Here is a 27,697-nt window from a genome sequence, read left to right as displayed (position 1 = left end):
GTAATAGGAAGGTTTTACCAACCAAGATCCCTTGAATTCGAGTCCTGCTAGTTAGGCGAGAATATGTAGACATGAAAAAATACCCACTTTGATCTTTGTATTATTCATCCACACAGTTGCTGATCTGTAGACTAGGGAGGAAGGTCTTAGGTTGGCTCTACTGTGGTAAAGAGACAGGGTATAGACACAAGTTCAGCCAGTAGTTCCGTGATTTCTAGGACCCAAATCCCCAAGTAGAGGTAGCGTTGGACACAGCCTGAAATTTTACGTGAAATTTTTCATAGGATCCTAAACTGTTCTTGTGTGGACTATGTGGGCAAGACAAAAAAACAGGATGTCACACAGCTGTGATGGAAGAGCACACAGCAGAGAAAGACAGTATGACAGTCCTAAGGAGACAGAAGTCGTCAGTAACTATCTTTCACATGGAGATGGTCCTGGGAAATACAGTAGGCTTTCAATGAGTCTGGATGAGACCCCATTCAAAGACATAGAGTTACATACTCTAAGAATAAGGGAAAACTGAAAACATCTGCCCAAGCCCATCCTCTTGCAGCCTATCCCAGTAGTCTGTAAAGTATTGTAATATCTTGACAGGCTGTTTGGTTTTCTGCATTTACTACAGCCATGATAATGCTAATGTGGAATTTGTGAGTTTAAGGCTGAGCCTCCAGATGGAAAGGGACTCTGTCCACATGAAAATAGGTTGGACTGCATTGTTGATTTAGTGTGTCTTTTCCTGCCCATAGACCCAGCTAACTGCTAGAACATGTATACAAATTTGGGAGCGACATCTTCTATGTGATATTCTAACAGTTAGCTATTGACAGACGAACAATACCATGTTTCAAAGGAACAGGTCAAGTTTTCCCTCTAAAGTGTCCAGATCTGTGTGAAATGACTAAAACCCAGGAAGGACAATTGTAATGAAGAAACTGAGAAACAGTAGCTCCTGTTAAAAGCAGTGCTCCTATGCATTGTATCTGAATGAGAATTAAGGTCTAAGAACCTGGGCCTGGAGATCAATAGACACTTAAACAGCCACATTATAACTAGTGTTCCCAGTCCTCATTACCTTCTGGTTTGTCTGTCCAGTTTGCATGTTATCTGAACAAGCAAAACCCTAAGAATATTGGTCTTTGGGGACCAGAAAACCAGGAGCAACACAAACTATACATAGTATAGTAAGAGTGTGTTGCTAAATTGCACATTGTTAACCAGACCCCTGGAAGGTCTGGAAAAAATAATAATGCTTAAAAGCTGAGGAGTCCAATGATTAGGCACCCTGTGTAATGCTTAACCTTCATTATGCACATGGGATAAAAAGTTTCTTTTTAAGGAGAACATAGACTTTTCCAAGCCTGTATCTTACTTCTTATGTGACTTCAGTATATTAGGCTTGGTCAAAAATATAAGAAAGAGGTTTTCACATGAAAATGAAATTAGCTTTGATTTTAAACTGAAGATCCTGACACAGAGACTAAACTCCAGGACCCTACATGGTCCCTCACTTTCACAAGATGTTGCTATGATCAGGAATTTAGATCAGGATTTGACCTTACCTTGAACCAGGGTCAACCCCCCCCACTTACCACCTGCACATACTTGAACCATGTTAAAAGGAAAAATTAGCCCTTTCCAAAAGCTGCTAGCTTTACCCAAGATGTATCTATCTATCATGATGTCCTTGGTGATCAGTAAGTCTTCACAGCTTCTTGAGAACTGGCCAAAGATCAGTGTTATTGCCCATATAGTAAATATCCCTTGAGCGCCTTTTACTTTCTAGTAGTCATCTTGATGTATATGTAAATCACCTAACCTCCAAACAGCCCTACAATATTTTCAAATGGTGGCCTAGAAGATGAATGTTTCAGTACGTTCTTGGAGTCATTCAGCTGGCAAGTAGACAAACAGGACTGGAAAAAAAATGGTACCTGATATGAGAGCCCATGCCCTGAAATCAGCTCCATAAGAAATACTCTCCCACTTAACCCACTTTCCCTGGCCATCTTCTAGTTAACTAACATGCCATAGCTGGTCTTCAGTAGAGAAATCCAACCCTGATCCCAAGAGAGAGCTTTGCTTTGAATTGCTCCTGCCCGGTTTACATATGGAGGAGAAAGGTCTAAACAAAGGGACTTTCCCTTTCTCCAAAGGGCAATCCCCTGTGTTCATTTTAAAGAGGAAAAAATCTGTTATAAAAGTATGTTTTCTCCCTTCAAATTGGCCATCCAGGCACAGGAAATTTATTGTAGCTCATACCATGGTGGCACATAAAACTTCATTCTCATCAAACCCCCAGGTTGTGGGAATAATTCACATGTCAGTAATGGGGCATATGGACAAAATAACTTTGTTAATGTCCCATTCTCAAAATGGACTCAGGGGAGCTTGGGTAGGGAAAAGAATAATAAAGAAACACCACAGAAAATGTGGGTGGCCCAGCTGTGGAGTAATGTATAACCTGGACTTGTTCCCGTGATCTGTGGGTAGGTCATACTCCATCAGGAAGGCCACATGGATGACGGATTAACATTGCAGAGGTGCCAGCGGGAGGAGTCCCAGGCTGCTCGCATCATCCGGAACACAACAGCCTTATTCAGCCAGTTTGTCAGGTACTTTGTCCTCTTCCCTTTCTCTTCCAAACCCACCCACACATCTCCTTTTGATACCAGTAATGTTTGGGGGAAGACATTACAATCACCTTTACATTTTTTTTTCTCAGAGAGAGATTAATCTGCCCCATAGGTAACCTACCAGCTTCACTCATTACCCAATGTGTCAAAGGCCACACTGATTGCTTGGGTTAATGAATAATTAATTAATACAAAGAATAGCTAAGGTCTTTGCAAAATGAAAAGTAAGTGTAAAAAAAATCAGTGTTTTTTTAAATCCTTTTGTATTTGCAGAATATGGAGGGACAAAGGGATAGAGAGAAACTGACTCAAACCCTCCAAATTATTTAGAAAGGCTTTCTGTATCACTCAGAATTGTTCCATGTGCTTTGGAAGCCTTAAGTTACCCAACTAAGACTGGGGCTATCGCTGGGAAAAGTAGCTAAACTGCCTGATTGGATGGTAAACCCTTCAGCCTCAACATGTTGCCAAAATAGAATTCAGGATGCTTTTACTATGAGGAACTGATCTTGCTGGAATCAATACAGTGACCCAAGCCACTCTTCCTCATGTAGGAAACTCTTTAAAGCCTAGAGGGTACAAGTTGTACGTGTGAATCGGCATTAAGTGAGAACTCCTCACCTCTTCACTTCTGCTACTCTGTAGTTAGAACACTGCAATTTATGGCAGCACTAGCTGCGGAGCAGAATAAATGGCACTTCTCCTGATAACAGTAAGGAGTAGTCAGGTGACTTAGGAGAAAACAGGCCCAGCTCCTGGGGTGGAGGCCCCCTCTCTCTTGCTGCTTTAGCAGCTCCCACAGGTTCCTGAAATGTGTTCCTTTACGGACTCAGCAGCTCCGCATAGGAAGCTGTTACACATATACAACAGCAACTCTGACCTCAGTTCCACTGAATAGGGCGTCCAGGGAGTCAGAGCTATCGAGCTATTTGCCTAAGTCAGTGGTTTTCAACTGGTGGGTCATGACCCCTTTGGGCATTGTATTTCAGATATCCTGCATATCAGAAATGTACATTATAGTTCATAACAGTAGCAAAATTGGAGTTATGAGTAGCAATGAAATAATTTTATGGTTGGGGTCGCCACAACATGAGGAACTATATTAAAGTGTCACAGCATTAGGAAGGTTGAGAAGACTGGCCTAGGGGACGTCTGCATGTGTGTTCTAAAGTTCAAGAAATCATTCCCCAGAGTAGAGCTCTTAACCTTGGCTAAGAGTTAGATTTATTGAGGTAGCATTTAACACTATGATTTCTATGCCGTGTCTCAGTCCAACTTTCTCAACAGTCCAGAGGCGAGATCCAAGAGCCAGAAGTTAACAGGGCCCAGGCTGTAATCCCTGTATTAATGGCTACAGTGGGAGGATTTTTGAATTCTAGGCCAGCCTGGGCTATATAACGAGCTGCTGTCTCAACAATAACAACAAAAGCCAAATGTCAGTACTTCATTGAAGCCTCTTTGATGATTCTAACATTCAATCATAATAGATAATCATTTCAACAAATTTTCTTCATCTCTATGGTCAAAAATGTTAATGTCAAAGTACCTAAAGGTATGCCATGTGAAAGGGAAGAATGGGGAGTGAATGGTATTTCATTTTTATAAATGATCACTTTATATAAATTCATTTTGCATTCATTCCGTTGGTTAGAATTTAACCAGAGAGAAAATTGCATGCAAACACATTGTTCATGTGACCCCTTGTGGTAGATGGTTTTCTTATCTGTCCTCCAGGTCTCCAAACATGTGTGTTAAACTTTCTTTAGTATCAACAGCTTTGACTGCACATGCGAAACTTAACTCCAAATGAATCAAAGATCTAAATATGCAAAAGCAACCAAGGAAGAATAAATAAATTGAACTCTTTTGAAATTTGTAAATGATTTCACTGCAAAGGATGCAATAAAGTAAGCGGAGGCAATTCACATAAAGGAAGAAAATGTTCATGAATTATATATCTGATAAGGGGTTTGTATCTAGGAGAAAGAACAGGAACTTTCAGTGATAGAGAAAGTTAAACAACTGATTAAAATAGTCACTGGTCCTGAGTAGAAATGTCTTTTTTTATATTTTTTTATTTTTAAATTTAAATTTAAATTAGAAACAAGATTGCTTCACATGTCAATTCCAGGTCCCTCTCCATTTCCCTCTCCTCCTCCCGTGCCCTCCCACCAATGCCGCCAATATCCCCTGAGTAGAAATGTATTAAAAGAATATATGCAAATGACCAGTGAACACTTTAAAAGATGTTCAGTTTCAATCATCAACTATAAGGAAAATGACAACACAGATCCCAGTGAAATACCCTTCCATACCCACTAAGATAAAACATGTTAAATAAGAAGTGGGGGATGGAACTGGAATCTTCACTGCTGATGGGAATGTAAAACGTAGCAGCCACTTGGGATGACAATCTACAAGTGTCTTTGTAGGTTAAATATAAGAGTTACTACAACGTCCATCACTTAAACTCCTTGATATATGCACAAAAAATGAAAACATATGAACAAAACAATGTCCATAAATACACATAGCAGTGCTATTTATAATAGCCCCAATGCAAAAATAACCCGAATTTTCATCAGTTTACAAACATAAATAAAATGTGCCATATTAATATAATAGAATAAGGAACTACCCATGTATATCATAACATAGTACATTACTTTTGCCTTTTGTTCACATAGGTGTAACCAAAACATGTTAAGAGAAAAAAGCCATCCACTGTGTGCACTCTTTACAGGAACTGAATGAGCAAATCTGTAGACACAGGAAGGAAATCATTAGTTAATGAGAGCTAAAGGATGACTGATTGGGGGTGGAGAAGAGAGCTAATGATAGAGTTCTGAAATGGTTTACAATTTGCATAACTATGAAGATGCTAAACATCATTAAGCCACTGAATTCTATCCTTTAAATGTGTGCTTGTATGAGATGTGAATTAATATTTCAATAAAACTGTTATTACATAGCTAATGAGGGTTACAAGCCTGACAATGGGAAATTTTTTCTAAGTGTTATAATTTATTTCCATTTTTTAATTTTTATGTCATTTACCTTTTTTAACTTTTTAAAATTTAAATTAGAAACAAGCTTGCTTCACATGTCAATCCCAGTTTCCTCTCACTCCCCTCCTCCCTGCGCCCCGACCCCCCACCCAATCCCAACTCCACTCTCCAGGGAGGGTGAGGCCCTTCACAGGGGATCTCCGAAGTCTGTCATATTGTCCTGGGCAGGGTTAGGCCCTCTGTGTTCAGGCTGAGAGAGCATCCCTCCATGTAGAATGGGCTCCCAAAGACTATTTGGATGCCTGAGGCCCCAAAGAATGCTGAGACCTCCACACTGACAACCATGTTCAGGGGGTCTGGATCAGTCCCATGCTGGCCTCTCAGCTATCAGTCTGGGGTCCATGAGCTCCCCTTTGTTCAGGTCAGCTGTTTCTATGAGTTTCACCAGCTCAGTCTTGACCCCTTTGCTCATCACTCCTCAATCTCTACAACTGGTTTCCAGGGATTCAGTTCAGTGCTTAGCTGTAGGTGTCTGCCTCTGCTTCCATGAGCTACTGGATGGAGGCTCTAAGATAGTATACATTATCAGGGAAGGGCATTTAAGGTAGCCTCCCCACTATTGGTTAGATTGCCAGTTGGTGTCATCCTTGTAGATCTCTGGAAATCTGACTAGTGTTAGATCTCTCCTCAAACCTATAGTGGTATCTCTCACCCTGCTCTCCTCTGTTCTTCCCCAACTCAACCTTCTATTCCACAGTTCTCCTACCCCTCTTCCCACCCCCTTTGCCTCCCCCCCTAGCCCACCCCAGGCCACTCTTCCTCATGAGTAAGGGCTCCCATGAGGAGTCAACATAGGCACAGTAGGTTAGGGCGGGACCAGGCCCCTCTCCCACGCATTAAGACTAAGCATGGCATCCCACCATGGGGAGTGAGTTCCAACAAGCTAGCTCATGTACCGAGATTTTACTGTGGTCCTACTGCCACTGAGCATGGCATCCCACCCTAAGGAATGGGCTCTAACAAGTTAGCTCATGTACTAGGTTTGTATCATGGTCCTACTGCCAGGGGCCCCCTCAGCTAGTTCAAGCTTCACAACTGTCTCCCACATATGGAAGGAAACCTGATGCTAGGGTAATTCCCAAGAATCCACAAGAGAAAATTATTTTTAAACAGCTTATTGAGGCAAAGTTTATCTATCATAAAGTTTACTATTATAATTATATAGTGCATCGAGGTTTAATATTATCTACAGAGCTGTGAAGTCATCATCACAATTAAATATTAGAGTATTTCCATTTCCCTACAGTGTCTTATGCCCACTGAAGTTTGGTCCAGTTGCCACTCACAACCCTGTTATGTCTTGACTTAAAACATTAAATTGGTTAAATAAGATGTATTACCTTTTTAGTCTGCTCTTTTCACTCAGTATATTTTTGAAGTTCATTCATATTGTCTTTTTAAAACTAATGAACAGTATCTGCATTATTATATGTGTATATATGTATAAAGTACACTTGTGTGTACATAGACTTATCTATAGATAAATGGATATGTAGAACCATTAATTATTTCCATTTTTATCATTTTATAAGTAATGCTTCTAGACATATTACTGTACACGTTTTTAGATGTGTAGAAGCGTGTGTGTGTGTGTGTGGTATGTCATGTGTATGCAGATAGACACTTCTGTATATTCTTTTTTTTATATTTTATTTTCCAGTTTAAATTTAGATAAGAAACGAGGTTGCTTCACAAGTCAGTTCCAGGTCCCTCTCCCATTCCCTCCCCTCCTCCCGTGCCCTCCCCCCAACCCCCCCCCGTTATCCCCTCATTCCCCCAGGGAGGGTGAGGCCCTCCATGGGGGTGTCCATAGTCTGTCATTTCATATAGGGCAGGGCCTAGACCCTTCCCCAAGAGTTCGGGGTGAGAGTGCACCTCACATTGTTCTATGGGAGTCCAAAGTCCGTGTGTATACTTGGGATGGGTACTGATCTGCTGCCCAAGGCTCAATAGATTCCCTAGGCCTCCTCACTGACACCCAGATTCAGGGGGTCTTGATCAGTCCCATGCTGGATTCCCAGGCATCAGCCTGGGATTCAACAGTTAACCTTTGTCTGGTCAGCTATTTCTGGGGGTTAAACCAGCCCAGTCTTAATCCCTTTGATCATCAGTCCTCCCTCTCTGTTACTGGCTTTCTTGAGTTCAGCTCAGTACTTAACCAAGGGAGTCTGCCTCTTCTTCGATCAGCCACTAAATGAAGTTTCTGTTTCCCAGACTCTCTGGCCATAGGATTGTAGGCTGGCACTCCCCAGATCTATGTCTAAAATCCATATATGAGAGAGTACATGCCACGTTTCTCTTTTTGTGACTGGGTTACCTCACTCAGGATGGTTTCTTCTAGTGTCATCCATTTGCCTGCGAATCTCATGATTCCACATTTTCTCTATCTACTCTTCGGGTGAGGGACATCTAGGTTGCTTCCAAGTTCTGGCTATTACAAATAAAGCTGCTATGAACATAGTGGAACAGACATCTTTGTTGTGTGAATGGGCATCTTTTGGATATATGCCTAAGAGTGGAGTTGCTGGGTCTTGTGGTAGGTTCATTCCCATTTTTCTGAGGAATCTCCTTACTGATTTCCAAAGTGGCTGAACAAGTTGGCACTCCCACCAGCAATGAAGGAGTGTCCCCCTTTGACCACATCCTCTCCAGCATAAATTGTCATTGGTGTTTTTGATTTTAGCCATTCTGACAGGAGTGAGATGGTATCTCAGAATTGTTTTGATTTGCATTTCCCGGATGGCTAAGGATGTTGAGCACTTTCTCAAGTGCCTCTCAGCCATTTTAGACTCCTCTATTGAAAACTCTCTATTTAGTTCTGCAGCCCACTTTTTAATAGGGTCCTTTGGTGTTTTGGAGACTTGCTTCTTGAGTTCTTTGTAAATTTTGGAGATCAACCCTCTGTCAGATGTGGGATTAGTGAATATTTTTTCCCATTCTGTGGGCTGCCTTTTTGTCTTGCTGACTGTATCCTTTGCCTTACAGAAGCTTCTCAGTTTCAGTAGGTCCCATTTATTAATTGTTGATCTCACTGTCTGTGCTACTGGTGTTATGTTCAGGAAGCTGTCTCCTGTACCAATTCGTTCAAGGGTACCACCCACTTTCTCTTCTAAGAGGTTCAGTGTGGCTGGATTTATGTTGAGGTCTTTGATCCATTTGGACTTAAGTTTTGTGCATGGCGATAAACATGGATTGATCCGCATTCTTCTACATGCCAGTCTCCAATTATGCCAGCACCATTTGTTGAAGATGCTTTCTTTATTCCATTGTATATTTTTAGCTTCTTTGTCAAAGATCAGATGTTCATACATGTGTGGGTTAATACCCAGGTTTTCAATTCAATTCCATTGGTCTACCTGCCTATTTTTGTGCCAATACCAAGCTGTTTTCAGGACTATAGCTCTGTAATAGAGCTTGAGGTCAGGGATGGTGATGCCTCCGGACGTTGCCTTGTATTCTTATGTGAAGCCCAAAAGTCAATGTTAAGTGTCTTCTTCTATTGCCCCCCCTCCTCACTTTTGGAGACAGAATCTCTCACTGAGCATGGAACTTGCTGGTTGGCTCGACTGACTAACTCTGTTCCCCCCACCCAGTCTTTGCCAGCGCTCAACGTGATGAATGGTTTTTGCACAAGTCCTGGGAATCCAAATTCAAGTCATCTTTCTTGCAGAGCCAGCACTTTCTGCACAGAGTCATCACCCTAGTCCCCACTAGTCATTTCTGGTGTTCATCTCAATGGCTTTGAGTGAATTTGTACTGCTGTGCAGCCGTCCCCACTCGCCATCAAGCACACTATAATCCTTGTGCCAGTTTACTAGTCTTCCCCATTCTCCTTACAGTGTTTATGCATTTTACTTTCCTAAGTACATCATAGAAGCGGAACTGCATAATATTAGCCCCTCTGTGCATCGTTTATTTCACATAGCAAAATGATTTTAGTGTTTGATTCATTTATCAAAATTTCATTCCTTTCCAAAGATGATAACCATTCTATTGAAAGCACGCACCACATTTTGTTTGCCCATTCATCAGTTGAAATTTGAGTATATCTACTGTTTTGTTGTTGTTGTTCTCTGTGTGTGTGTGTGTGTGTCTGTCTCTCTGTCTCTGTCTCTGTCTGTCTGTCTGTCATTCTGCCTGCCTGCCTCTCTCTCTCTCTCTCTCTCTCTCTCTCTCTCTCTCTCTCTCTCTCTCTCTCTCTCTTTCTCTCTCTCTCTCTGCTGGTATTAAACTCAGGGTCTTGCACATTCCTGTATTGCCCCTGATGACCTTAATCTCCTGATCCTCCTGACTCAGCCTCCATGGTGCTGAAATTTCAGGCATACATTGCCATGTGGGGCATGCTTAACTTTTAACAAACTGGAAAGAACTCTTTCCGAGGGGGTATATATCATTTAGAGCCCCTCATAGATGAATGAAGTTTCATTTTCCCTGCATCCTTGCCTCTATTTGCTTTTAGTCAGTGTTTTGATTGTAGCCATCGTATAGATGAAGTGGAATGGTGTGGATTTGCATTTCCAGAATGAATAATGGTATCAAAACACCTTTTCATTTGTTTTGTGGCCATCTATACATCTTCTTTGGTGCAGCGTAATCAAATGTGTTCGCCTCTCAAAAATTGAGTCATTTATCTTCTAATTGAGATTTGTAAGTTCAGTGAACTTGCTAGTACAAATCATTTACCAAACTTATGACTTATAAGTATTGTATCCTAATCTGTGAGTTTTCTTCTCATTTTCTTTTTAATTTTTTTAAATTTTAATTTATTTTATGTGTATATATGTTTTACTATTATTAAAATGTTAATCATGTATCTATCAACATCATTAAAATTGTGTTTTAATTCTAGGGACTTCATTTTAGTGTAGAGTTTTAAGAGTTTTCTAGAAAAAAAACATCAGGTAACTTATGAATGAAAAGAGTATTATTTTTCTTTTCCTGTCAGAATGCCCTTTATTTCTTTTTTCCCTGCTTTTACTGGTTAGAACCTCCAGTGCTATGTATGCTAATGATACTGTGAGCAGATATTCTTGTTTTATTTCTAATCTTAGGAAGAAAACATCAAGGATTCTCCCCCTCCATTAAGCTCAGTGTTTTTGTAGGGTCTTTGAAAATGCCCTTTATCAAGCCATCTGTTTCTAGAAATTTGGTCTTAAATGGGACTTAGATTTTGTCAAATACTTTTTTTTGCCTTGTGTTCTGGTCCTTTGTTAATAAGATTTATTACTTTAAGTGACTGAGAATAAGGTATTGACATGTCTTACTGTTACAGAATTTTGTCTTCTGACTTGAGGCTGTATGTTTTTCTTCATAAGTTATCATATGCTTATTTTTTAATATGCACATTGCCTTGAGAAGTTGACTCTTTTGAAATTATAATTATCTTGTCTTCTCTACAAACACCTTTTCACTCAACTTTGTAGAGTCCCTGAGTATCACACATACAGAACTTCTTCATTCCTACACTTCACCTCATAGGCAGCTTTGACTCTCAGCCATGTCTCCTGGAGATTTCATATATTAGGGTTTTTTTTCTTCAACTCAAGTATGACAATTGGTTTTTTTGTCAGTGTATTTAATGCATTTATGCTTAATTAAGTAAATCCTTATATTTATAATTGTCATTTTACTGTTTTTTGTTTCTCTCTTTTGTTCTATCTTTTACTACCTTCTTCAAAGTTAAGTATATATTTCTAATATACTGGTTTAGTTTTGGGGAATTTTTTATTTTCATTTTATTGTGTTTCTTCTTAGTAATACCAATGTATATGTAACTTGAAATAACCTATTTCAAACTTCATGCTTACTTAAGTAAAGCATCTTTATCCCAGTATTGTTCTACTCTCTCCCTCCCCCTTTGTTGTAACATTGCCATGGTGATGTCTCCATTTGTTACAGGCATAACAATACAGCTTTATTATGATTGTTTTACAAAATGGTTTGTTGAATCAATTAGAAGACCAAAACAGAACATCATATTTGAATACTTGTTTCATTATAATGCCTTCTCACCTTTCTATTTCTTTGTGTGGGTGCTATCTCCTGTTTGTAGTCATTAACTTCCCAAGGACTTCCTTTAGCATTTCTTGTCTAACATTCACTGATGAGTCTATGTTTGGCTGCAAAATACGTTTGAAATTCAGGAAGTTTACAGTTCGAACTTGGAGTTTACTTTATATCTTCTTGAGGCCCCATCTTCACCTAGATATAAATAGATGGCATGGACCCTGGTCAAGGATCTTTCCCCCATCCCATGAAGCTCAGTGTTTTTGTACGGTCTTTGAAAATGCTATACAAAAGAAACCATCTGGATTAGAAATCTTTGCCCTGAAACTGACTGACTGAAAAGCTTCCCTAACCTAAAAGGCAACAGACTCCCACTGTTCTTGCCAAGGTTTGCTTACAAACAAACAAACAAAAACACCATCTCCCTATTTGATACATATACATTTGGCCAGTTTTCAGAATCCTGAATTTTATTCAATTTTGTCAACTTTTTCTATACAATGAGCTCCCTTCTTCAGCTCTTCTAGACTCTTCACCCTCAATGGAGCTCTTATTTCTCCCAGTCACCATAGGGTCTTTTAGAAGAAAGAACAACTAATGACAAATCCATGCAGCAGAAGTGACAACTTTGTAACAGCTAGAAAATGGAAGAGGAAAAGTAATTTGGAAACAGACTCTTGTCTTTCATCTCTTCTGAGAAGGCACAGTATGCAGTAGCCTTCCAAAAAGGCAAATTTAGATCATATAATAGGAACAGAAAAAGAGAGAGCTATGAAGGAAGTAAAATTCCATTGTTTCTTCTTCACCCTCTGTACAGTTGCTAAGAACTGTGCAGGAGGACAAATGAGCAAAGTGGTATATAGAGACTCTCCGAAATATGCATAAAGCCAAGTTATTGACAGTAGCCCTTCAAGTTTATCAAGAATCAACAGAAGCCAAGAGGAGCAGACACTTAAGCTAAGAGAGCCTGGAAAGGGAGGTATGTGCAAAGGGAGGGAATCCAAGGGGAGAAGGATCCAAAGGTAGGAAACAGATGCAGAGAGCAAAGCTGACATTAACACTTAGATTACAGAAAACAGGTGTGTGCACACATGCAAATACAAACCATACACACATGCATCAGAAGACACTTGGAAAGAGAAAGTATGTGGGGAGAGGGAGAAGACAAGATGGTGTAGATACAGAGACCCCCCACCTCCTCCAGCCCGGTGTTTAATGTATTCTACAAAGGTATCACAGATTTAAAGGTTAATACCTTTGTCATATTTTCCAAGTGTGTTTATTTAAAGAGAAAGTGTGACAGGTAGACAAGAATGAATGGAAGTGAACCATCTGCTGCAGACAGAAACCAGCATCCTAGTAATCACAGTCGATATCCCCACTTTAGATTCCACAGAAATCACCATTAGACTCTCAGTGACTGCCTGTTTGGCACTGAGTGCTGAGCACAGCAATGCATCAGAATATATTGCAAGTTTCTTGAAAATAAATGTGCCGAAAAGAATCATGTTCCCTTGTTTATGACACAGCTTTAAATGAATACAAATATTGTCTCCCACTGCTGTGTTGCTGGGTACATGTCATTGTTGTTGGCTGTTGGTGCAATGGCTACCCCAGCAAGCAGTTCACTGTGCCCTGGAAGGAGCTGGAAGGAATAAGGACCCAGTAGACATTCATCAGTGCCCTGCTGGTGCCTGGTGCCTGAACAATGTCATCTCATGACTTTTTTAGTGGAAACAATCGCACAACTGCCCCTGTCACCTTGCCTATAGAAGAGGTCCTGCAGACCCTACAGGACTTGATTGCCTACTTCCAGCCACCAGAGGAGGAGATGCAACATGAAGACAAACAGAATAAGCTCCGTTCTCTCAAAAACAGACAGAATCTTTTCAAGGAGGAGGTAAGTCAAGAGAGTTTGATTGATCGATTGGATCCATTGGTTGATTGATTCCCTTTGCATTCAGAGTAAAATACCCCTATGGCTGCAGCTTAGCTCTGTCTGTAGGCATGTACATATTCATGAGCAGACTCAAGAATAAGAAGCTTCCCAGAAGCTGGAAAGAAAAGGATTTACTGGGGATTGATATTCCATGACACCCACCAGTGGTAAATTAATGATGGTTGGCCCATTCAGACTGTTTAGGATTTGATGCTTTATTGTGAATCTGTATCCAGAATCCACAAACAAAATATCAGCTTGTTATAGCACATCGTTGGTTGGGAGCCACAAATTTTGGGATATGTCAGAATTACCTAGGAAACCAGTTTGAAAAATGCAAATGCTTATATTCCATCACAACAAAAGTATCTGGGAAGTGGGTTTGAAGGAGACAGATGATGGCGTATCTGCTATTAGACAGTGAACATCTGAGTCACTGGGGTAGGGGCTGAATGTGAAGGAAACATTAAATGATAGTGTGGTGTCCTGAGACTCAGCCTTTTCTGGCCCCATTCCTGCTTGCAGTCATGGCCTCCTCTGAAATCAGGCATAGTGATTTGGTGCCACTAGGCTGTGGTGGACTTCCCGAGCACTCCATGCCTGCAGATTCATCCCACATTGTTGATGTGGGATATACAACAACCCTGTCCAGTCTTCAGATCTTAGCAAAGGAAGACTTGGAGGCATTCTGCATGTGTTGTAGACTATTTAAAGGACATTCACCATCTCCTTCCTATGCATTACTAATGAGTAGGCTCAGATGTTCTTGTGGGATGCCATCACCTTATAAGAATGTAGGACAGGCGGTTGAAAATGCTCTTTAGGCTTCTTGTCTTTAAACCCCACCTAAGGAAAGTGAACATGGTTGTCTCGTGCAAATGAATTAATTTCACTTTTTAATTGAAAATAGATTTTTTCATATAGTATATTCTGATCACAATTACCCATCCCCAAACTCCTCCCAGATCCTTCCCACACACCCCACCCAAATCCAAACCATTTCTGTCTCTCTCTCTCATTAGAAAACAAAAAGGCACTAAAAATATAAAAAAAATAGTAGGAAAAAATAAAGAGAAAAAGACACCCCTCCTTAGAAAAATGTACAAGTACACATACAGACACAGAGTCACGCAGACTCTCACACAGAGAAATCTCATAAATCACAAAATCAGAAACCATAATATGAATAAGATTTCTTGAATTTGAGGGTGAGGACTGAAGCAGGTGCTAGACCCTGGGCATTTTCTGAGTCAGAATCACTTCCCATCAGATGGAAAGAAGGTTTGCGCGTGTCTCATTCACACTCTGTCTTCCTAGCTGTGTCCTTGGACTGAGTGAAACACAGCACATGGGGACAAACCTGTCACAAGAGACTGCTGACTCACTGCACAAATGGATGTTATTTAGGTCTACAAGGCATAAAAAATGTGTATTTTGTTTTTAAGAAGAAAAAGCTCTGCTGGCACCATGAAAATCTGTTGCCATATAAGTACTGTCAGTTTTGGGAGGTGATGGGTATGGGAGAAAAGTGAACTAAGGGATCCACAGTGCCTTTTTTTTGTCAAAAATGCTGATGATTTCTTCCTCAACTCTCCCCAGGGAATGTTGGCCCTGGTACTGAACTGCATCGATCGCTTAAATATCTACAATAGCGTAGCACACTTTGCAGGGATCGCAAGGGAAGAGAGTGGCACGGCTTGGAAAGAAATCCTGAACCTGCTCTACAAATTGCTAGGTGAGTACACAGGCAGCACCTCCTCCCGGGGACGATGTGCAAGGCTACATGGGTTGTTAACTTGAAGTTTAGAATGCCTTCGAGGCCATCTGTTAAGCATTCTCTTCCAACCTGGTTAATCACTGTTAACTAGTAGTTTATTGTAGTTTCCAAATTAGAGCTAGACGTTGTCAGCTGTGGTAGCCAAGAATGTATGCAAAGGCCATGTAGACAGTGTACATGTGAGAGAGGGAGTAAATGATAGATTTTTAATTCCCCGAAATGTAAGACTGGGGATTCTCAAAGGGCCAGACAGGACAAGATTGCCATTCGGGACTTTTTCGGAGCTAAGCTTGTCAATCACTCAACAGCTTTCCAAGTCTTTATCCATCATTATGCCCTTTAACCTATATGTTCAATTTTCCCCCCTCGGTTTCAGCTGCTCTCATTCGTGGAAATAGAAACAACTGTGCTCAATTCTCCAATAACCTTGACTGGTTAATTAGTAAATTGGACAGACTAGAATCTTCCTCAGGTAAGAACTAAAAACAATAACAAAATTTAACTGGGGGAAAGTAATCCCCCCCTTTTGTAGAAATGAGAACAGAATTGACTCATTTCCATTTGGTGGCCAATAATCCTCAATTCAACAACAACAAAAGAAACAATGTGAACATTGCCTTCTGACAAGGATATGCTGTTATTTAAGAGAATTTAACTTGGACTTCTTTAATCCTTCCACTTTTGCTTAATTTTACATTCCATGCCTTTGCCTTTACTCCATGATGCTTCATACACCCAGTGATGCTGGCCTCCGCCTGCTTTCCCATTCTCTTTGTACTTAGAATGAATGGTCTTTTCAGCATTAAAGGATGGCCTTTCACTTAAGGTACACAATCCTCGCCCCCCCCAATGGTCTTTCCTACCACATCCATGGCCTTTCCTGATGACTCTCAGAGAATTGAGCATCATGGCCATCATCACTAAGTAACCATGCACAGACTGAGCAGCTTGATTCTGAGATTAGTGCACACTGCAGGCGTGTGCATCCTGTGGGAAGCTGTAGTCTTTTGATGCTTTTCTTACAGTTAGAGGTGGCAGGTACTTGAGGAAACCAGCCAAGGAATGGTCTCCCAAGGACTTCCATCCTGCTCACAACATTTTAAACTTCTCTTCTCTCTGGTGCCTTCTTTTGTTAGTGAAATTATGTTTCAGGACAAGTTAAGAACACCTTGCTTGTGTAAAACCGAATTAAGGAATTTTTAAAAAAATAAAACCAGTGAAGCTCTTGGCCAGCTACTTCCCTTGGATTCCCATCATGATGTTAACCTTGTATGTGCCATGCTACAGAAATATTCATTACCTTAGGGCCTCAAACTGTACATAGAAACCATCCTCTGTGCTAATGAAGCTCTCAAGCTCATACTTTGTTAGCTACATTAGGACATCAAAAATAGCCATGAATTTCTGTTCTTAGAAAAGCACTTAATCTGAGGATAAAGTCAGAATATTTCCAAACTGCTTGCATGATCTTGGTGAGCTATAGGTAAATTGGGAGAGTGCTTATATATTTGTATTTAAATGAAGTACTGTCTGGTTTGGTCCATCTAAGAATCCCACTTTACAACTGCTTCCCTATATCTGACAAAAATCATGCTACTGTCTACGAGACAGAGAATTAAGTTAGTGTTGAATTAAACCCACCTCTAAATTACAGGCTTTCAGGACCCTGGAATCTACCAGAAATGACAACATCTGTCTTCTGGCTAGGAAAGTTTAGTAGAGTCAACCAACTGTGGCATTCTGGCCCCTTAGGATGTTCCTTTTAGTCTCGGGTTTCTAAATTTGGCAAGTTCTGCAGCTCACTGAATGACCCGTGATTGTCATGACATCCATGCAGGTATCTTGGAGGTCTTGCACTGCATCTTGACTGAAAGCCCAGAAGCCTTAAACCTGATAGCAGAGGGTCACATCAAGTCCATCATCTCCCTCCTGGATAAGCATGGCCGGAATCACAAGGTGGGTATGGCAGGAAGGCCTCTCCTGGAGGTTTATTTTCCTGCCTTTTCTTTCCCTCACACTAATATCCATTCTGTGTTGTTGGAAGCATGATGTGTAGACTCTCGTTGATTTTGGCAAATGCTTTGAGAAACCAGGACTCTGAAAAATCTACAGACTCACTCCAAGACAGCCAGCCTCACTAAATCTTAAATGATCTGGGTTTCACCAGCTTCTTAAGCCCAGCCCATTATCATTAGCCTATAACATACATCTCACTGTGGGGCCAGTTGAAGAAGATTGGCTCTCACTCTAGGATCTATAAGTTTAGGAGTGTGTGATTTGATTGGTCATATGGGGTATACCTGAGCTGCCAGGAATTCTAAAGGGTGATGCGTAGTCCCCAGCTCTCTCCTACCATCATTTTGTGGGAATGGAACTATATTTGGGGATGTGATTCAGTCCAGGAAAAGGAGCCCCTGCAGCACTGACTACATGATATGCACCAGCCTGAGGAAGCAGAAAAGCTATGGTCTTTAACATCTGTGAAATTGCTTGGCAAAGAAGAAAAATATGTGGGGCTTGTAATTGCTTTCTCAGATGTGGTAAATCAAAAGCAAGCGTGAGGCTTGAGCCTTCGTCCAGCTTCTGTACATTCCAACATGTTCCTCCCTGTCTGCAAAAATGTAGTAAGACTAACTGATAACATAGAAGAAATGCATGGCTTGAGCCACAGTCTAGCACTGAAGACAAAGAAGTCATACAAAGGAGGTTGCCCTGGTTTCACTACGTTGGGGCCTCGCTACAGTCGTCCCATGTAAAGCACTTCAAAAGTAGCCAGTCCCCTTACCACTTCCCACATCCAAAAAGCATTAATTGGATGGCAGTTGATGGCAACGAGACAGTTATTCTGCCCATTCCATTCCACAGTTGAGAAAAGGGAGGCCTGGTGAGCCAAAGTGGTGGGAGGACTATGCATTTGAGCGAAACCCTGCTTCAAAACAGCCCGATCAAGGGTGCCCTATTTCAATATTTCATAGATTTTTGTGCCATGAGTATCCTAGGCTCAAATTATCATTTGTATCTTAGGGGTAATTTTACAAAGAACTTGCTGAGTGTAGGCCAGATTACTCTTACACTTCGCTTTTGCTTAGGAAATGCCAACGAAGTGTTCCTCTATCCACTGTTCTGTGCTTTCTGTAGCCTCAGCGTAGAAAGTCTCTTATTCACTGAGTTTTCCGTGAAGAGAGTTACTCACAATATGTAGAATTCTGGAGTCACAGTGAATGTGAGCAGTCATCTGTTGATGATGTAGCGATGATAGCAGTGACAAATACCATTTCTTTTGCCCTCTTGGGATGCCAGGTACTGCTTTCGGTGTTCACACACATCCTCTTTACCCTTCACTGTGCCCCCTCAGAAGCGGTGTTCTTATTATTTCCTTTTGGCAGAGGCAGAAAGTGTAGAATGTGGGCCCTTGGAATTCAGCAGTTTTCCAGGGGCCTCTAGGCTAGTTGATGACATGTTGGAAGCAAACATTTATAGTTCTTACCAGTGTCTCAAGCTGAAGGGAGTGAAGATAGTCCTATGTTCCAATTATCCTGGGAGGATATTTTGTTTTTAGAATTACCTAGATATAAAGTTCTTCAAAGTGTAACCCCTAAAATTAAAGGCCATCATATACTAACCCTGAAGCTTGAGGACTCCCATTATCCATGAGAGTGACTTTTAAAGAGTTTGTGTACATAGTGGAGGTTGGGATCCATTCTTGTCCCATAGCACTTCCAGCCATTTGCTCAGAATCAGGACCGTATGTGTGTGCAGCAATGGTTCCACACCCACTTCTTCTGTATCCTGATTAAGTTGGTAGCTTGGTCACTATATAGAAAGCATTGCTTGTCATCTGAAGCTTTACCTCACCTGAGATCACAAGTTATACAAAAGAACACAATCTTTATGGAAAGAAGAGAAGTGGGCATAGGATCCACTCCATTCCTGTTGCATGCACTCTCACCTTGGATCTCTCAGTGATTTTTTTTGGTTTTTATGAGACAGGGTTTCTCTGTATTGTTTTGGAGGCTGTCGGTCCAGCCCGGCCTCGGACTCACAGAGATCTGCCTGCCTCTGCCTTCCGAGTGCTGGGATTAAATGTGTGTGCCACCAACGCCCAGCCTACCGCTCAGTGATTTTATTCTTGTGAATCCATCCTCCTCCCTTCCGAATTTTCCAGGACATATCAGCATTAAAAAAGCAACACCGAAACTTTTGTCCTCTCTTCAAAACTTAATTTCAATTACACTCCTTCCATGAAACTTCAAAAATCCCAGTTGTAATTGATCTCATCTCTACTCTTACACAACATTTTTAAATGTTATAACAGCTATTCTGCTTTGCATTTCACTGTAGTTAATTTCACGGAATAGTTCTCTTACCCATTATAAGTTATCTCATGATAGGAACTATGATTGTGACCAGTACAGGGTCAAGCTCATATACTTGATGATGCAAACATCCATACGTGCCTCTCAAAATTTTAATAAGCAAAATTAGTAAGTGAATAGAACTCAAATCCATTTCTGCCTCACCTTGAGTTGATGAGGGAGGCTGTACATGTGTACATGGCTTATCTTACAAAACAAAAGGAAAATCAGTGAAATGTCACTAGCACTAGTTTTTTTGGCAAAAAGAATAACTGATTAAAAAACTATAGCATTTATACTATATTTTCCCACAGAGCTGCTTTTATTACTAAAATAATAATTAATAATTATAGTGTACTCATCTACTTGCTTCCCTAATAACTTGCCCCAATCTACTCAAGCTTATGGCTGATAAATATTTTGTTATCTTTTTGTTTCACAATAATTTTGAGTCACTTGTGAGAAAAATATATGGTAAAATAGTAATCTCACTCGTCCCTGGAAAGAATGAATCGGAAGCAAAAGTTTAGCCTGCGCTGGTGGTGGATAGAATGTAAGTAAACAAATCATTAACTCCCACACCATTGCTCTGGAGCTTTGAGCATCAGTCAGTTGTTTCACGACAGCCACAGCAGCAGAGAATGGTTGTCAGCCACTCCGTTCTCATCCACAGGGGAAACAAATCTGATCCCAGGGGGCTGGAAACACTCTTTGATCCAATGTGTAGCTTGATGTAAAAATCCAAAACTAGATATTTTACATTTTAAAATAAGTCTGCTTTTACACATAAAGACTAATGGCAATAAAACATCCAAATGTTTGCATTGATATTTAATATAGATTTCTTTTCTTTAAAGTAGGATCCCCATATGAGTATATGTTTCCCACATGGCCTGAAGGACACAAAGATCAATGGATGCCTGTTGGAAGAAATGTGATGAAAATTATTCAGCTCTACTAATGGGTCTTTGATTAAGGAAGTCTAAAACATGCCTGTGTTCAATAGCTTAGCATACAGGGCTTTGACTCACATCACTGTCCAGAGCCCGTTAGTTGCAAGGCTCCACTCTGTCTGTTCAGAGACACAAGTTCTCTCAGGGCTTCTCTAGCCGCCATGGGCTTACAAATCTAGACATCGCTGGAACTTCTTATAACATGAAGGCTTTGATTTAGAATGGGGGGGGGGAGGCTGAAGCTTAGCAAAGCAATTTGTGCACCTCTGTTTCTAGCAAGCTCCCAGTCCCATCAGAGCTGCCAGCTTAGGAATCTGAGAATGGAGTCCCTGGCACTGTAAACCCTACATCGGATCTGTATGCAGAGGGAAGACTAGAGAACACTTAAGATAGTTGGGGAGACGTCATCACATACACCCTATTGCTCTTGAGAAAAACTCAGTTTCATGACCCCACATATCTACAAGGTAGACCTTATCAGATCAGGAAGAGAAGGATACAGAGTCTGGGGACCACTCGGCAGAACCTAACTTACCAGGCAAGCTTCGCAGGGGCTGCTGAGGAATTAGCAAGCACAGATGGTTTCTAGTCAAGATGCCTGTGAGCTCTCGTGGTACAGTCCATCTACACCTGCTTCTCATTGAAATGAGTCCCTTTAAATACTCTCAGAAAGAAGTGTGTCCCCGTTCCCCCATTATACATGAAGACATGTCATCTTTATGGTCAGCTGTTGATAGGTGAGCATTGCTCTGTCGGGCTGTATGCTTCTTGTTGTCTTTATTTCTCTTTGCTGTTGCTATTATCTGTGTATTAAACTCAGCTTTTGCTCTGGCCGTGACAGCAAGGTTCCCGCAGCTATCACTCCAAAGCAAAACAGATGAAAGTGTATGATAGGCCCAATGGAAAGTATTTAATTTTCCGGCCATCCAAGGCTCTTTGCTTAGAATGAGAAATCACCCTCTGGATTTCGAGTTTCCACAGCCGATATCTGTCATGAAGTGGTAATGGTAAGAGTGCCCTGTAAAGCTGCCTTGGGGCTTCTTTTTCTGTTTGTCCCATAAATGTGCTCTGTATTTGTCTGGAATGAAATTGACATTCAGGGAGTCAGGTAGAAAATTGGTTTGTGAGAATTATAGACACAAATGCCATCAACAACCGTAAGGTATCCAACCTTGCCAAGTACTGGGTCTTCAGTGACCACTTCAAAAGACTGAAATGTATTTGCCCACCTTCCTGTCAGTATGGCTCTTATTTACTGACTGCTATTTTCACATTCCTCCCTGTGCAGAAGAGAGGAATAGTGCCTGCTGGCACTGCTTGCTCTGCTGTGGTGCAAACAGAAAATCTGAATATAAGGGGACAGGGTACAATGAGATAGAGTAAATGTGATGACAGCATGGAGGGGGAAGCAGAGGTAGAGGGCCTTTTCCACATACCAGGCAGCTGGAAACAGCCGTGGTGGCTTGGTGACAAGTTTCTCAGATTTATGAATTACCTAGGTTCTTGCAGATTTGCTCTGCTTCCAGGTGGGAGGAAGAGAGTTGGTGAAACTCTCTGAACACTGGCTTTTAGGAACTTATGGGCATCTTAATGCACTCTGATGATATCACAGCAAGATATCCAAGAACTGGAGTCTGCACCACTGCCTGAGGGTTACAAACATGCTGCATTCCAGATCCCAAGCAAATGGGCTCTGAATGTTGATCATTCTCAGCTCTCTGAGCACCTCACTAATCCTCAGTGCATTCGGGTTGGGTAAGAGTGTGAAGCTGGGTTGCAAGACCCATGGACAGCATTTGATTTAATGACTGGGCAAGTGAGCAGTGACTGGATTTGGTGCCTTGAGAATCTCACCATACTGTAGTACTGACCCTGTCTGGACAGCATGTCTCCACAGTTTAGGTTCTCACCGTAAGAGAATTTGACCACAGGTGGAGTGCACAGTCTGGAGAGATGAAGCGTAAGACTAAGGCAGTGGTCTGGAAGGATGCCAGAGCTCACTTTCCCAGCAGCAACTGCTGTTGGAGCATCAGTCACTCCTGCTGAGTAACACTCTCCCAGCTCTAGACTGCTTCTCCATATACCCTTTGATCACCCCTACCCTACAGGCCCCCTGCTACTTTTGTGGGTGATGGTGATCAAGCTCTGCATACTGTACCCCTCCTCTTGGAGCTGAGGTTTAGGGGTCGGTGTGTCCTCTGGCAGGTTCTCGATGTCCTGTGTTCCCTCTGTCTCTGCAATGGGGTCGCGGTAAGAGCCAACCAGAATCTGATCTGTGACAACCTACTACCCCGGAGGAACCTGCTGCTGCAGACACGGCTAATTAATGATGTCACCAGGTAGGGTCACTACCGTCACTCCAGAATCCGAATGTGTCTCTAAGTAGGGAAGAGGTTTTGTAGCAGCTCAAGCAAGTAAGACCAGACCATGCAGAGGTACACTTTCTATGACTAGGACCATGTCCCCAGCTCCTTTTGGGGAGTTTTGCAAAACTACCCTTAAAATATCTGAGAATGGAAGATAAGTGCATTCTAATGATTGAAGTTTCATTTTAAAAATCAATTCACTTTTGTTTTTCCTTCATGATATATTCATATCCAAAACATTTTAGTATAATGTATGCCCCACATTGTTACTGCAGTTGCTTACATTCAAGGACACATGGACATTTACCTGCTGATGTCTGTGAGAGTCAAGACAAGCCCAACCAACCCTCCAGCCCACCATGTCCCTACATGTGGCCACATGGGGCTCAGGTGACCTCCCAGAACCAGGCAGGCCTTGTGTTTGTCTTCCATTTTCCATGAGGTCCACATCCTGATCTGCAGTATTGAGGCAAAACTTCCTTCCAAAGCCCAGAACAAAACACAAACTTCCTTTTCACAGACATCTTAACACCGCCTGAGTTAGATGTGTCTGTCTTGAACATATGCAAGCCCAGAAAGAGTCTCTCTTCAGGTATAAGCCAAACATTGAGAAGTCCAAGTTGTCTGTCCCACAGTGTTTTCAACCTCAACAAGGTTGGCTAGTGGTGACTTCTTACTGCTTTTTAAGTATTAATTATGCTTAAGGAACAAAAACTGTTGGTTTGTAAATTATTGTACTTAAGCCTGTACCAGAAGATGGAGATCATGTAAGTGATTTCTCCTTCTTATAGAAAGACACAAAGGGGGCCGGGCGTTGGTGGCGCACGCCTTTAATCCCAGCACTCGGGAGGCAGAGGCAGGCGGATCTCTGTGAGTTCGAGACCAGCCTGGACTACCAAGCAAGTTCCAGGACAGCCTCCAAAGCCACAGAGAAACCCTGTTTCAAAAAAAACCAAAAAAAAAAAAAAGACACAAAGGTTGGCAATCATGCAACCCTTGTAACATTTATATCCCTGTTGTACTTGGTTGGCATTCCATAGACGTGTTGCCTTGAATTGCATATTTAAAAGCCACCTTTATATCTTATAAGAAATGACTTCTATCCCCATAATGTTAAGAACTTGGCCACATGCTGAAGGCTGTTCAATAACAAAATAAAATGATTAAAAATGCTCTGGCCCAACTTTAATTGAGCTAATGCCTCCTCCTGGGTCTGGTTCAATTGTTCTTTTAGTTGTTTGCTCTCTGCAGAAGCAGCCTATCCCCCATGTTTAATTTCAGTATCCGGCCAAACATCTTCCTGGGAGTTGCTGAAGGCTCACCACAGTACAAGAAGTGGTACTTTGAGTTAATTATCGACCAGGTGGAACCTTTCCTAACAGCAGAGCCCACACATCTCCGAGTGGGCTGGGCCTCCTCCTCAGGCTATGCCCCATACCCTGGAGGTGGAGAAGGATGGGGAGGCAATGGCGTCGGTGATGACCTCTACTCCTATGGCTTTGATGGACTTCATCTTTGGTCAGGTAAGTACCTTGTGAAAGCTTCCACCCTCTATTTTATTGCTGAAAATAGCTGAGCCTCATAGTGTATACTTTATGTTAAAATGATAAAAATGCCTAAATCCCATGAGATGATTTGGTAGGAAGAGCAACAGGTTTAGAGAAGCTTCATTTATACCTTTTTTCTGTGAGTTTCTCACTCTGTCACCCAATAAAGATCCCTTAACTTGTGCTCAGTGCTACAGTGTAAAGTGCCCCCCATAGGCTCACATGTTTGAATACTTGGTCACCAGATGGTGGCACTCTTTTGAGAAATGGTGGCACCTAGCTGGAGGAAGTAGGTCATTAGGGTCATACCTTGAGGTATATAATCAAGCCCAACTTCCTGTCTTCTTTCCAGTTTCTAGTCCACTAGTATATTAGCAAGCATCTGGCATTCATTCCCATTTGCACAGATTCCCCCATCACCATTCTCCCCTACTAAGATGGCTATAACCAAACATAAGTTCTCCCTTCCTATCTTGTAGATATTTGATCACAGCAATAAGAAAATCATCTAATATACTTAGTATCTATATCTGTCAGTCTTTATTGCAAGTAGGGTTGTTAGGGCTCTATGAATAGTCACATAAGCAATAATCAGCTTTATTTAGTGGGTAGTGAGCTACATGCTTTAATGTCATAATGACCTTTAAGGTAGCAAATACTGAACTCATGTTACAGATACAGAGACAGATGCACTAAGACACTAAGAAACATATTCAGTAACCCTGGGAAGTCTCCTGATGTGATTATGTCATCAAGGCCACAATGTCAACACTGCTTGCTGCTTCATGTTATAATTGTTAGCATCTGTATGTTAGCGTTAATCTCAAAAAGAATCCAAGACTTTTTTCTTTTTTCTTATGTATTTTTAAATTTAAATTTAGATTATAAACAAGGTTGCTTCACAAGTCAGTTCCAGGACCCTCTCCGTTTCCCTCCCCTCCTCCCTTGCCCTCCCCCTAACCCTCCCCCAATATCCCCTCTTTTCTCCAGGGAGGGTAAGGCCCTCTATAGGGGTGTGCATAGTCTGTCATTTCATCCAGGGCAGGGCCTAGACCCTCCCCCAAGAGTTCAGGGTGAGAGTGCATCTCACATTGTTGGATGGGACACCAAAGTGCATGTGTGTACTTGGGATGAATACTGATCTACTGCCCAAGGCTCAATAGATTACCTAGGCCTCCTCACTGACACCCCCATTCAGGGGCTCTTGATCAGTCCCATGCTGGATTCCCAGGCATCAGCCTGGGATTCAACAGTTAACCCTTGTCAGGTCAGCTGTTTCTGGGGTTAAACAAGCCCAGTCTTATTCCCTTTGGTCATCAGTCCTCCCTCTCTGTTACTTTCTTGAGTTCAGCTCAGTGCTTACCCATGGGAGTCTGCCTCTTCTTCCATCAGCCACTGAATGAAGGTTTCTGTTTCCCAGACTCTCTGGCCATGAGATTGTAGGCTGGCACTCCCCAGATCTATGCCTAAAATCCATATATGAGAGTACATGCCATGTTTCTCTTTTTGTGACTGGGTTACCTCACTCAGGATGGTTTCTTCTAGTGTCATCCATTTGCCTGAAAATCTCAGGATTCCATTGTTTTTTCTGCTGAATAGTACTCCATTGTGTAAATGTACCACATTTTCTCTATCCACTCTTCGGTTGAGGGGCATCTAAGTTGCTTCTAAGTTCTGGCTATTACAAATAATGCTGCTATGAACATAGTGGAACAGACATCCTTGTTGTATGAATGGGCATCTTTTGGATATATGCCTAAGAGTGGAGTTGCTGGGTCTTGTGGTAGGTTTATTCCCATTTTTCTGAGGAATCTCCATACTGATTTCCAAAGTGGCTGAACAAGTTGGCATTCCCACCAGCAATGGAGGAGTGTTCCCCTTTCACCACATCCTCTCCAGCATAAATTGTCATTGGTGTTTTTGATTTTAGCCATTCTGATAGGAGTGAGATGGTATCTCAGAGTTACTTTGATTTGCATTTCCCGGGTGGCTAAGGATGTTGAGCACTTTCTCAAGTGCCTCTCAGCCATTTTAGACTCCTCTATTGAAAACTCTCTATTTAGTTCTGCAGCCCACTTTTTAATAGGGTCCTTTGCTGTTTTGGAGACTTGCTTCTTGAGTTCTTTGTAAATTTTGGAGATCAACCCTCTGTCAGATGTGGGGTTAGTGAATATTTTTTCCCATTCTGTGGGCTGCCTTTTTGTCTTGCTGACTGTGTCCTTTGCCTTACAGAAGCTTCTCAGTTTCAGGAGGTCCCATTTATTAATTGTTGACCTCACTGTCTGTGCTACTGGTGTTATGTTCAGGAAGCTGTCTCCTGTACCAATTCGTTCAAGGGTACCACCCACTTTCTCTTCTAAGAGATTCAGTGTGGCTGGATTTATGGTGAGGTCTTTGATCCATTTGGATTTTAGTTTTGTGCATGGCAATAAACATGGATCGATCTGCATTCTTCTACATGCCAGCCTCCAGTTATGCCAGCACCATTTGTTGAAGATGCTTTCTTTATTCCATTGTATATTTTAGCTTCTTTGTCAAAGATCAGATGTTCATACGTGTGTGGGTTAATATCAGGGTTTTCAATTCAATTCCATTGGTCTTCCTGTCTATTTTTGTGCCAATACCAAGCTGTTTTCAGGACTATAGCTCTGTAATAGAGCTTGAAGTCAGGGATGGAGATGCCTCCGGACATTGCCTTGTTGAACAGGGTTGTTTTGGCTATCCTGGGTCTTTTGTTTTTCCATACAAAATTGATTATTGTTCTTTCAAGGTCTGTGAAGAATTGTGCTGGGATTTTAATGAGGATTGCATTGAATCTGTAGATTGCTTTTGGCAGGATTGCCATTTTTACTACATTGATCCTACCTATCCAAGAGCATGGGAGATCTTTCCATTTTCTGAGGGCTTCTTTAATTTCTTTCTTTAAAGATTCAAAGTTCTTGCGATACAGGTCTTTCACTTGTTTGGTTAGCGTTACCCCAAGGTATTTTATGTTGTTTGTGGCAATTGTAATGGGTGGTGTTTCTCTGATTTCTTTCTCAGCCCTTTTA

General features: G+C 41.5%; 1 protein-coding gene across 4 annotated transcripts in view; it reads left to right on the top strand.

Moving 5' to 3' along the window:
- Positions 1–27,697, top strand: part of Ryr3 (ryanodine receptor 3) — a 527,473-nt gene that overhangs the window by 239,395 nt on the left and 260,381 nt on the right. For all 4 annotated transcript variants that reach the window (XR_005877312.1, XM_040746007.1, XM_040746008.1 and 1 more), the window contains exons 12-18: positions 2,494–2,615; positions 13,442–13,610; positions 15,249–15,384; positions 15,803–15,898; positions 17,264–17,382; positions 22,940–23,073; positions 24,382–24,623. Coding sequence is in view for 3 of the 4 variants with exons in the window: in XM_040746007.1 (XP_040601941.1) it covers positions 2,494–2,615; positions 13,442–13,610; positions 15,249–15,384; positions 15,803–15,898; positions 17,264–17,382; positions 22,940–23,073; positions 24,382–24,623 (1,018 nt within the window). In the remaining variant the exon portion in view is untranslated. The remainder of the gene's footprint in view (positions 1–2,493; positions 2,616–13,441; positions 13,611–15,248; positions 15,385–15,802; positions 15,899–17,263; positions 17,383–22,939; positions 23,074–24,381; positions 24,624–27,697) is intronic.

Source organism: Mesocricetus auratus, unplaced genomic scaffold (assembly GCF_017639785.1).
Source record: "Mesocricetus auratus isolate SY011 unplaced genomic scaffold, BCM_Maur_2.0 Super-Scaffold_100004, whole genome shotgun sequence".
Taxonomy (NCBI): Eukaryota; Metazoa; Chordata; class Mammalia; order Rodentia; family Cricetidae; genus Mesocricetus; species Mesocricetus auratus.
The sequence above is the reverse complement of the archived record's forward strand: the minus strand, read 5'-3'. Positions and strand labels throughout refer to the sequence as shown.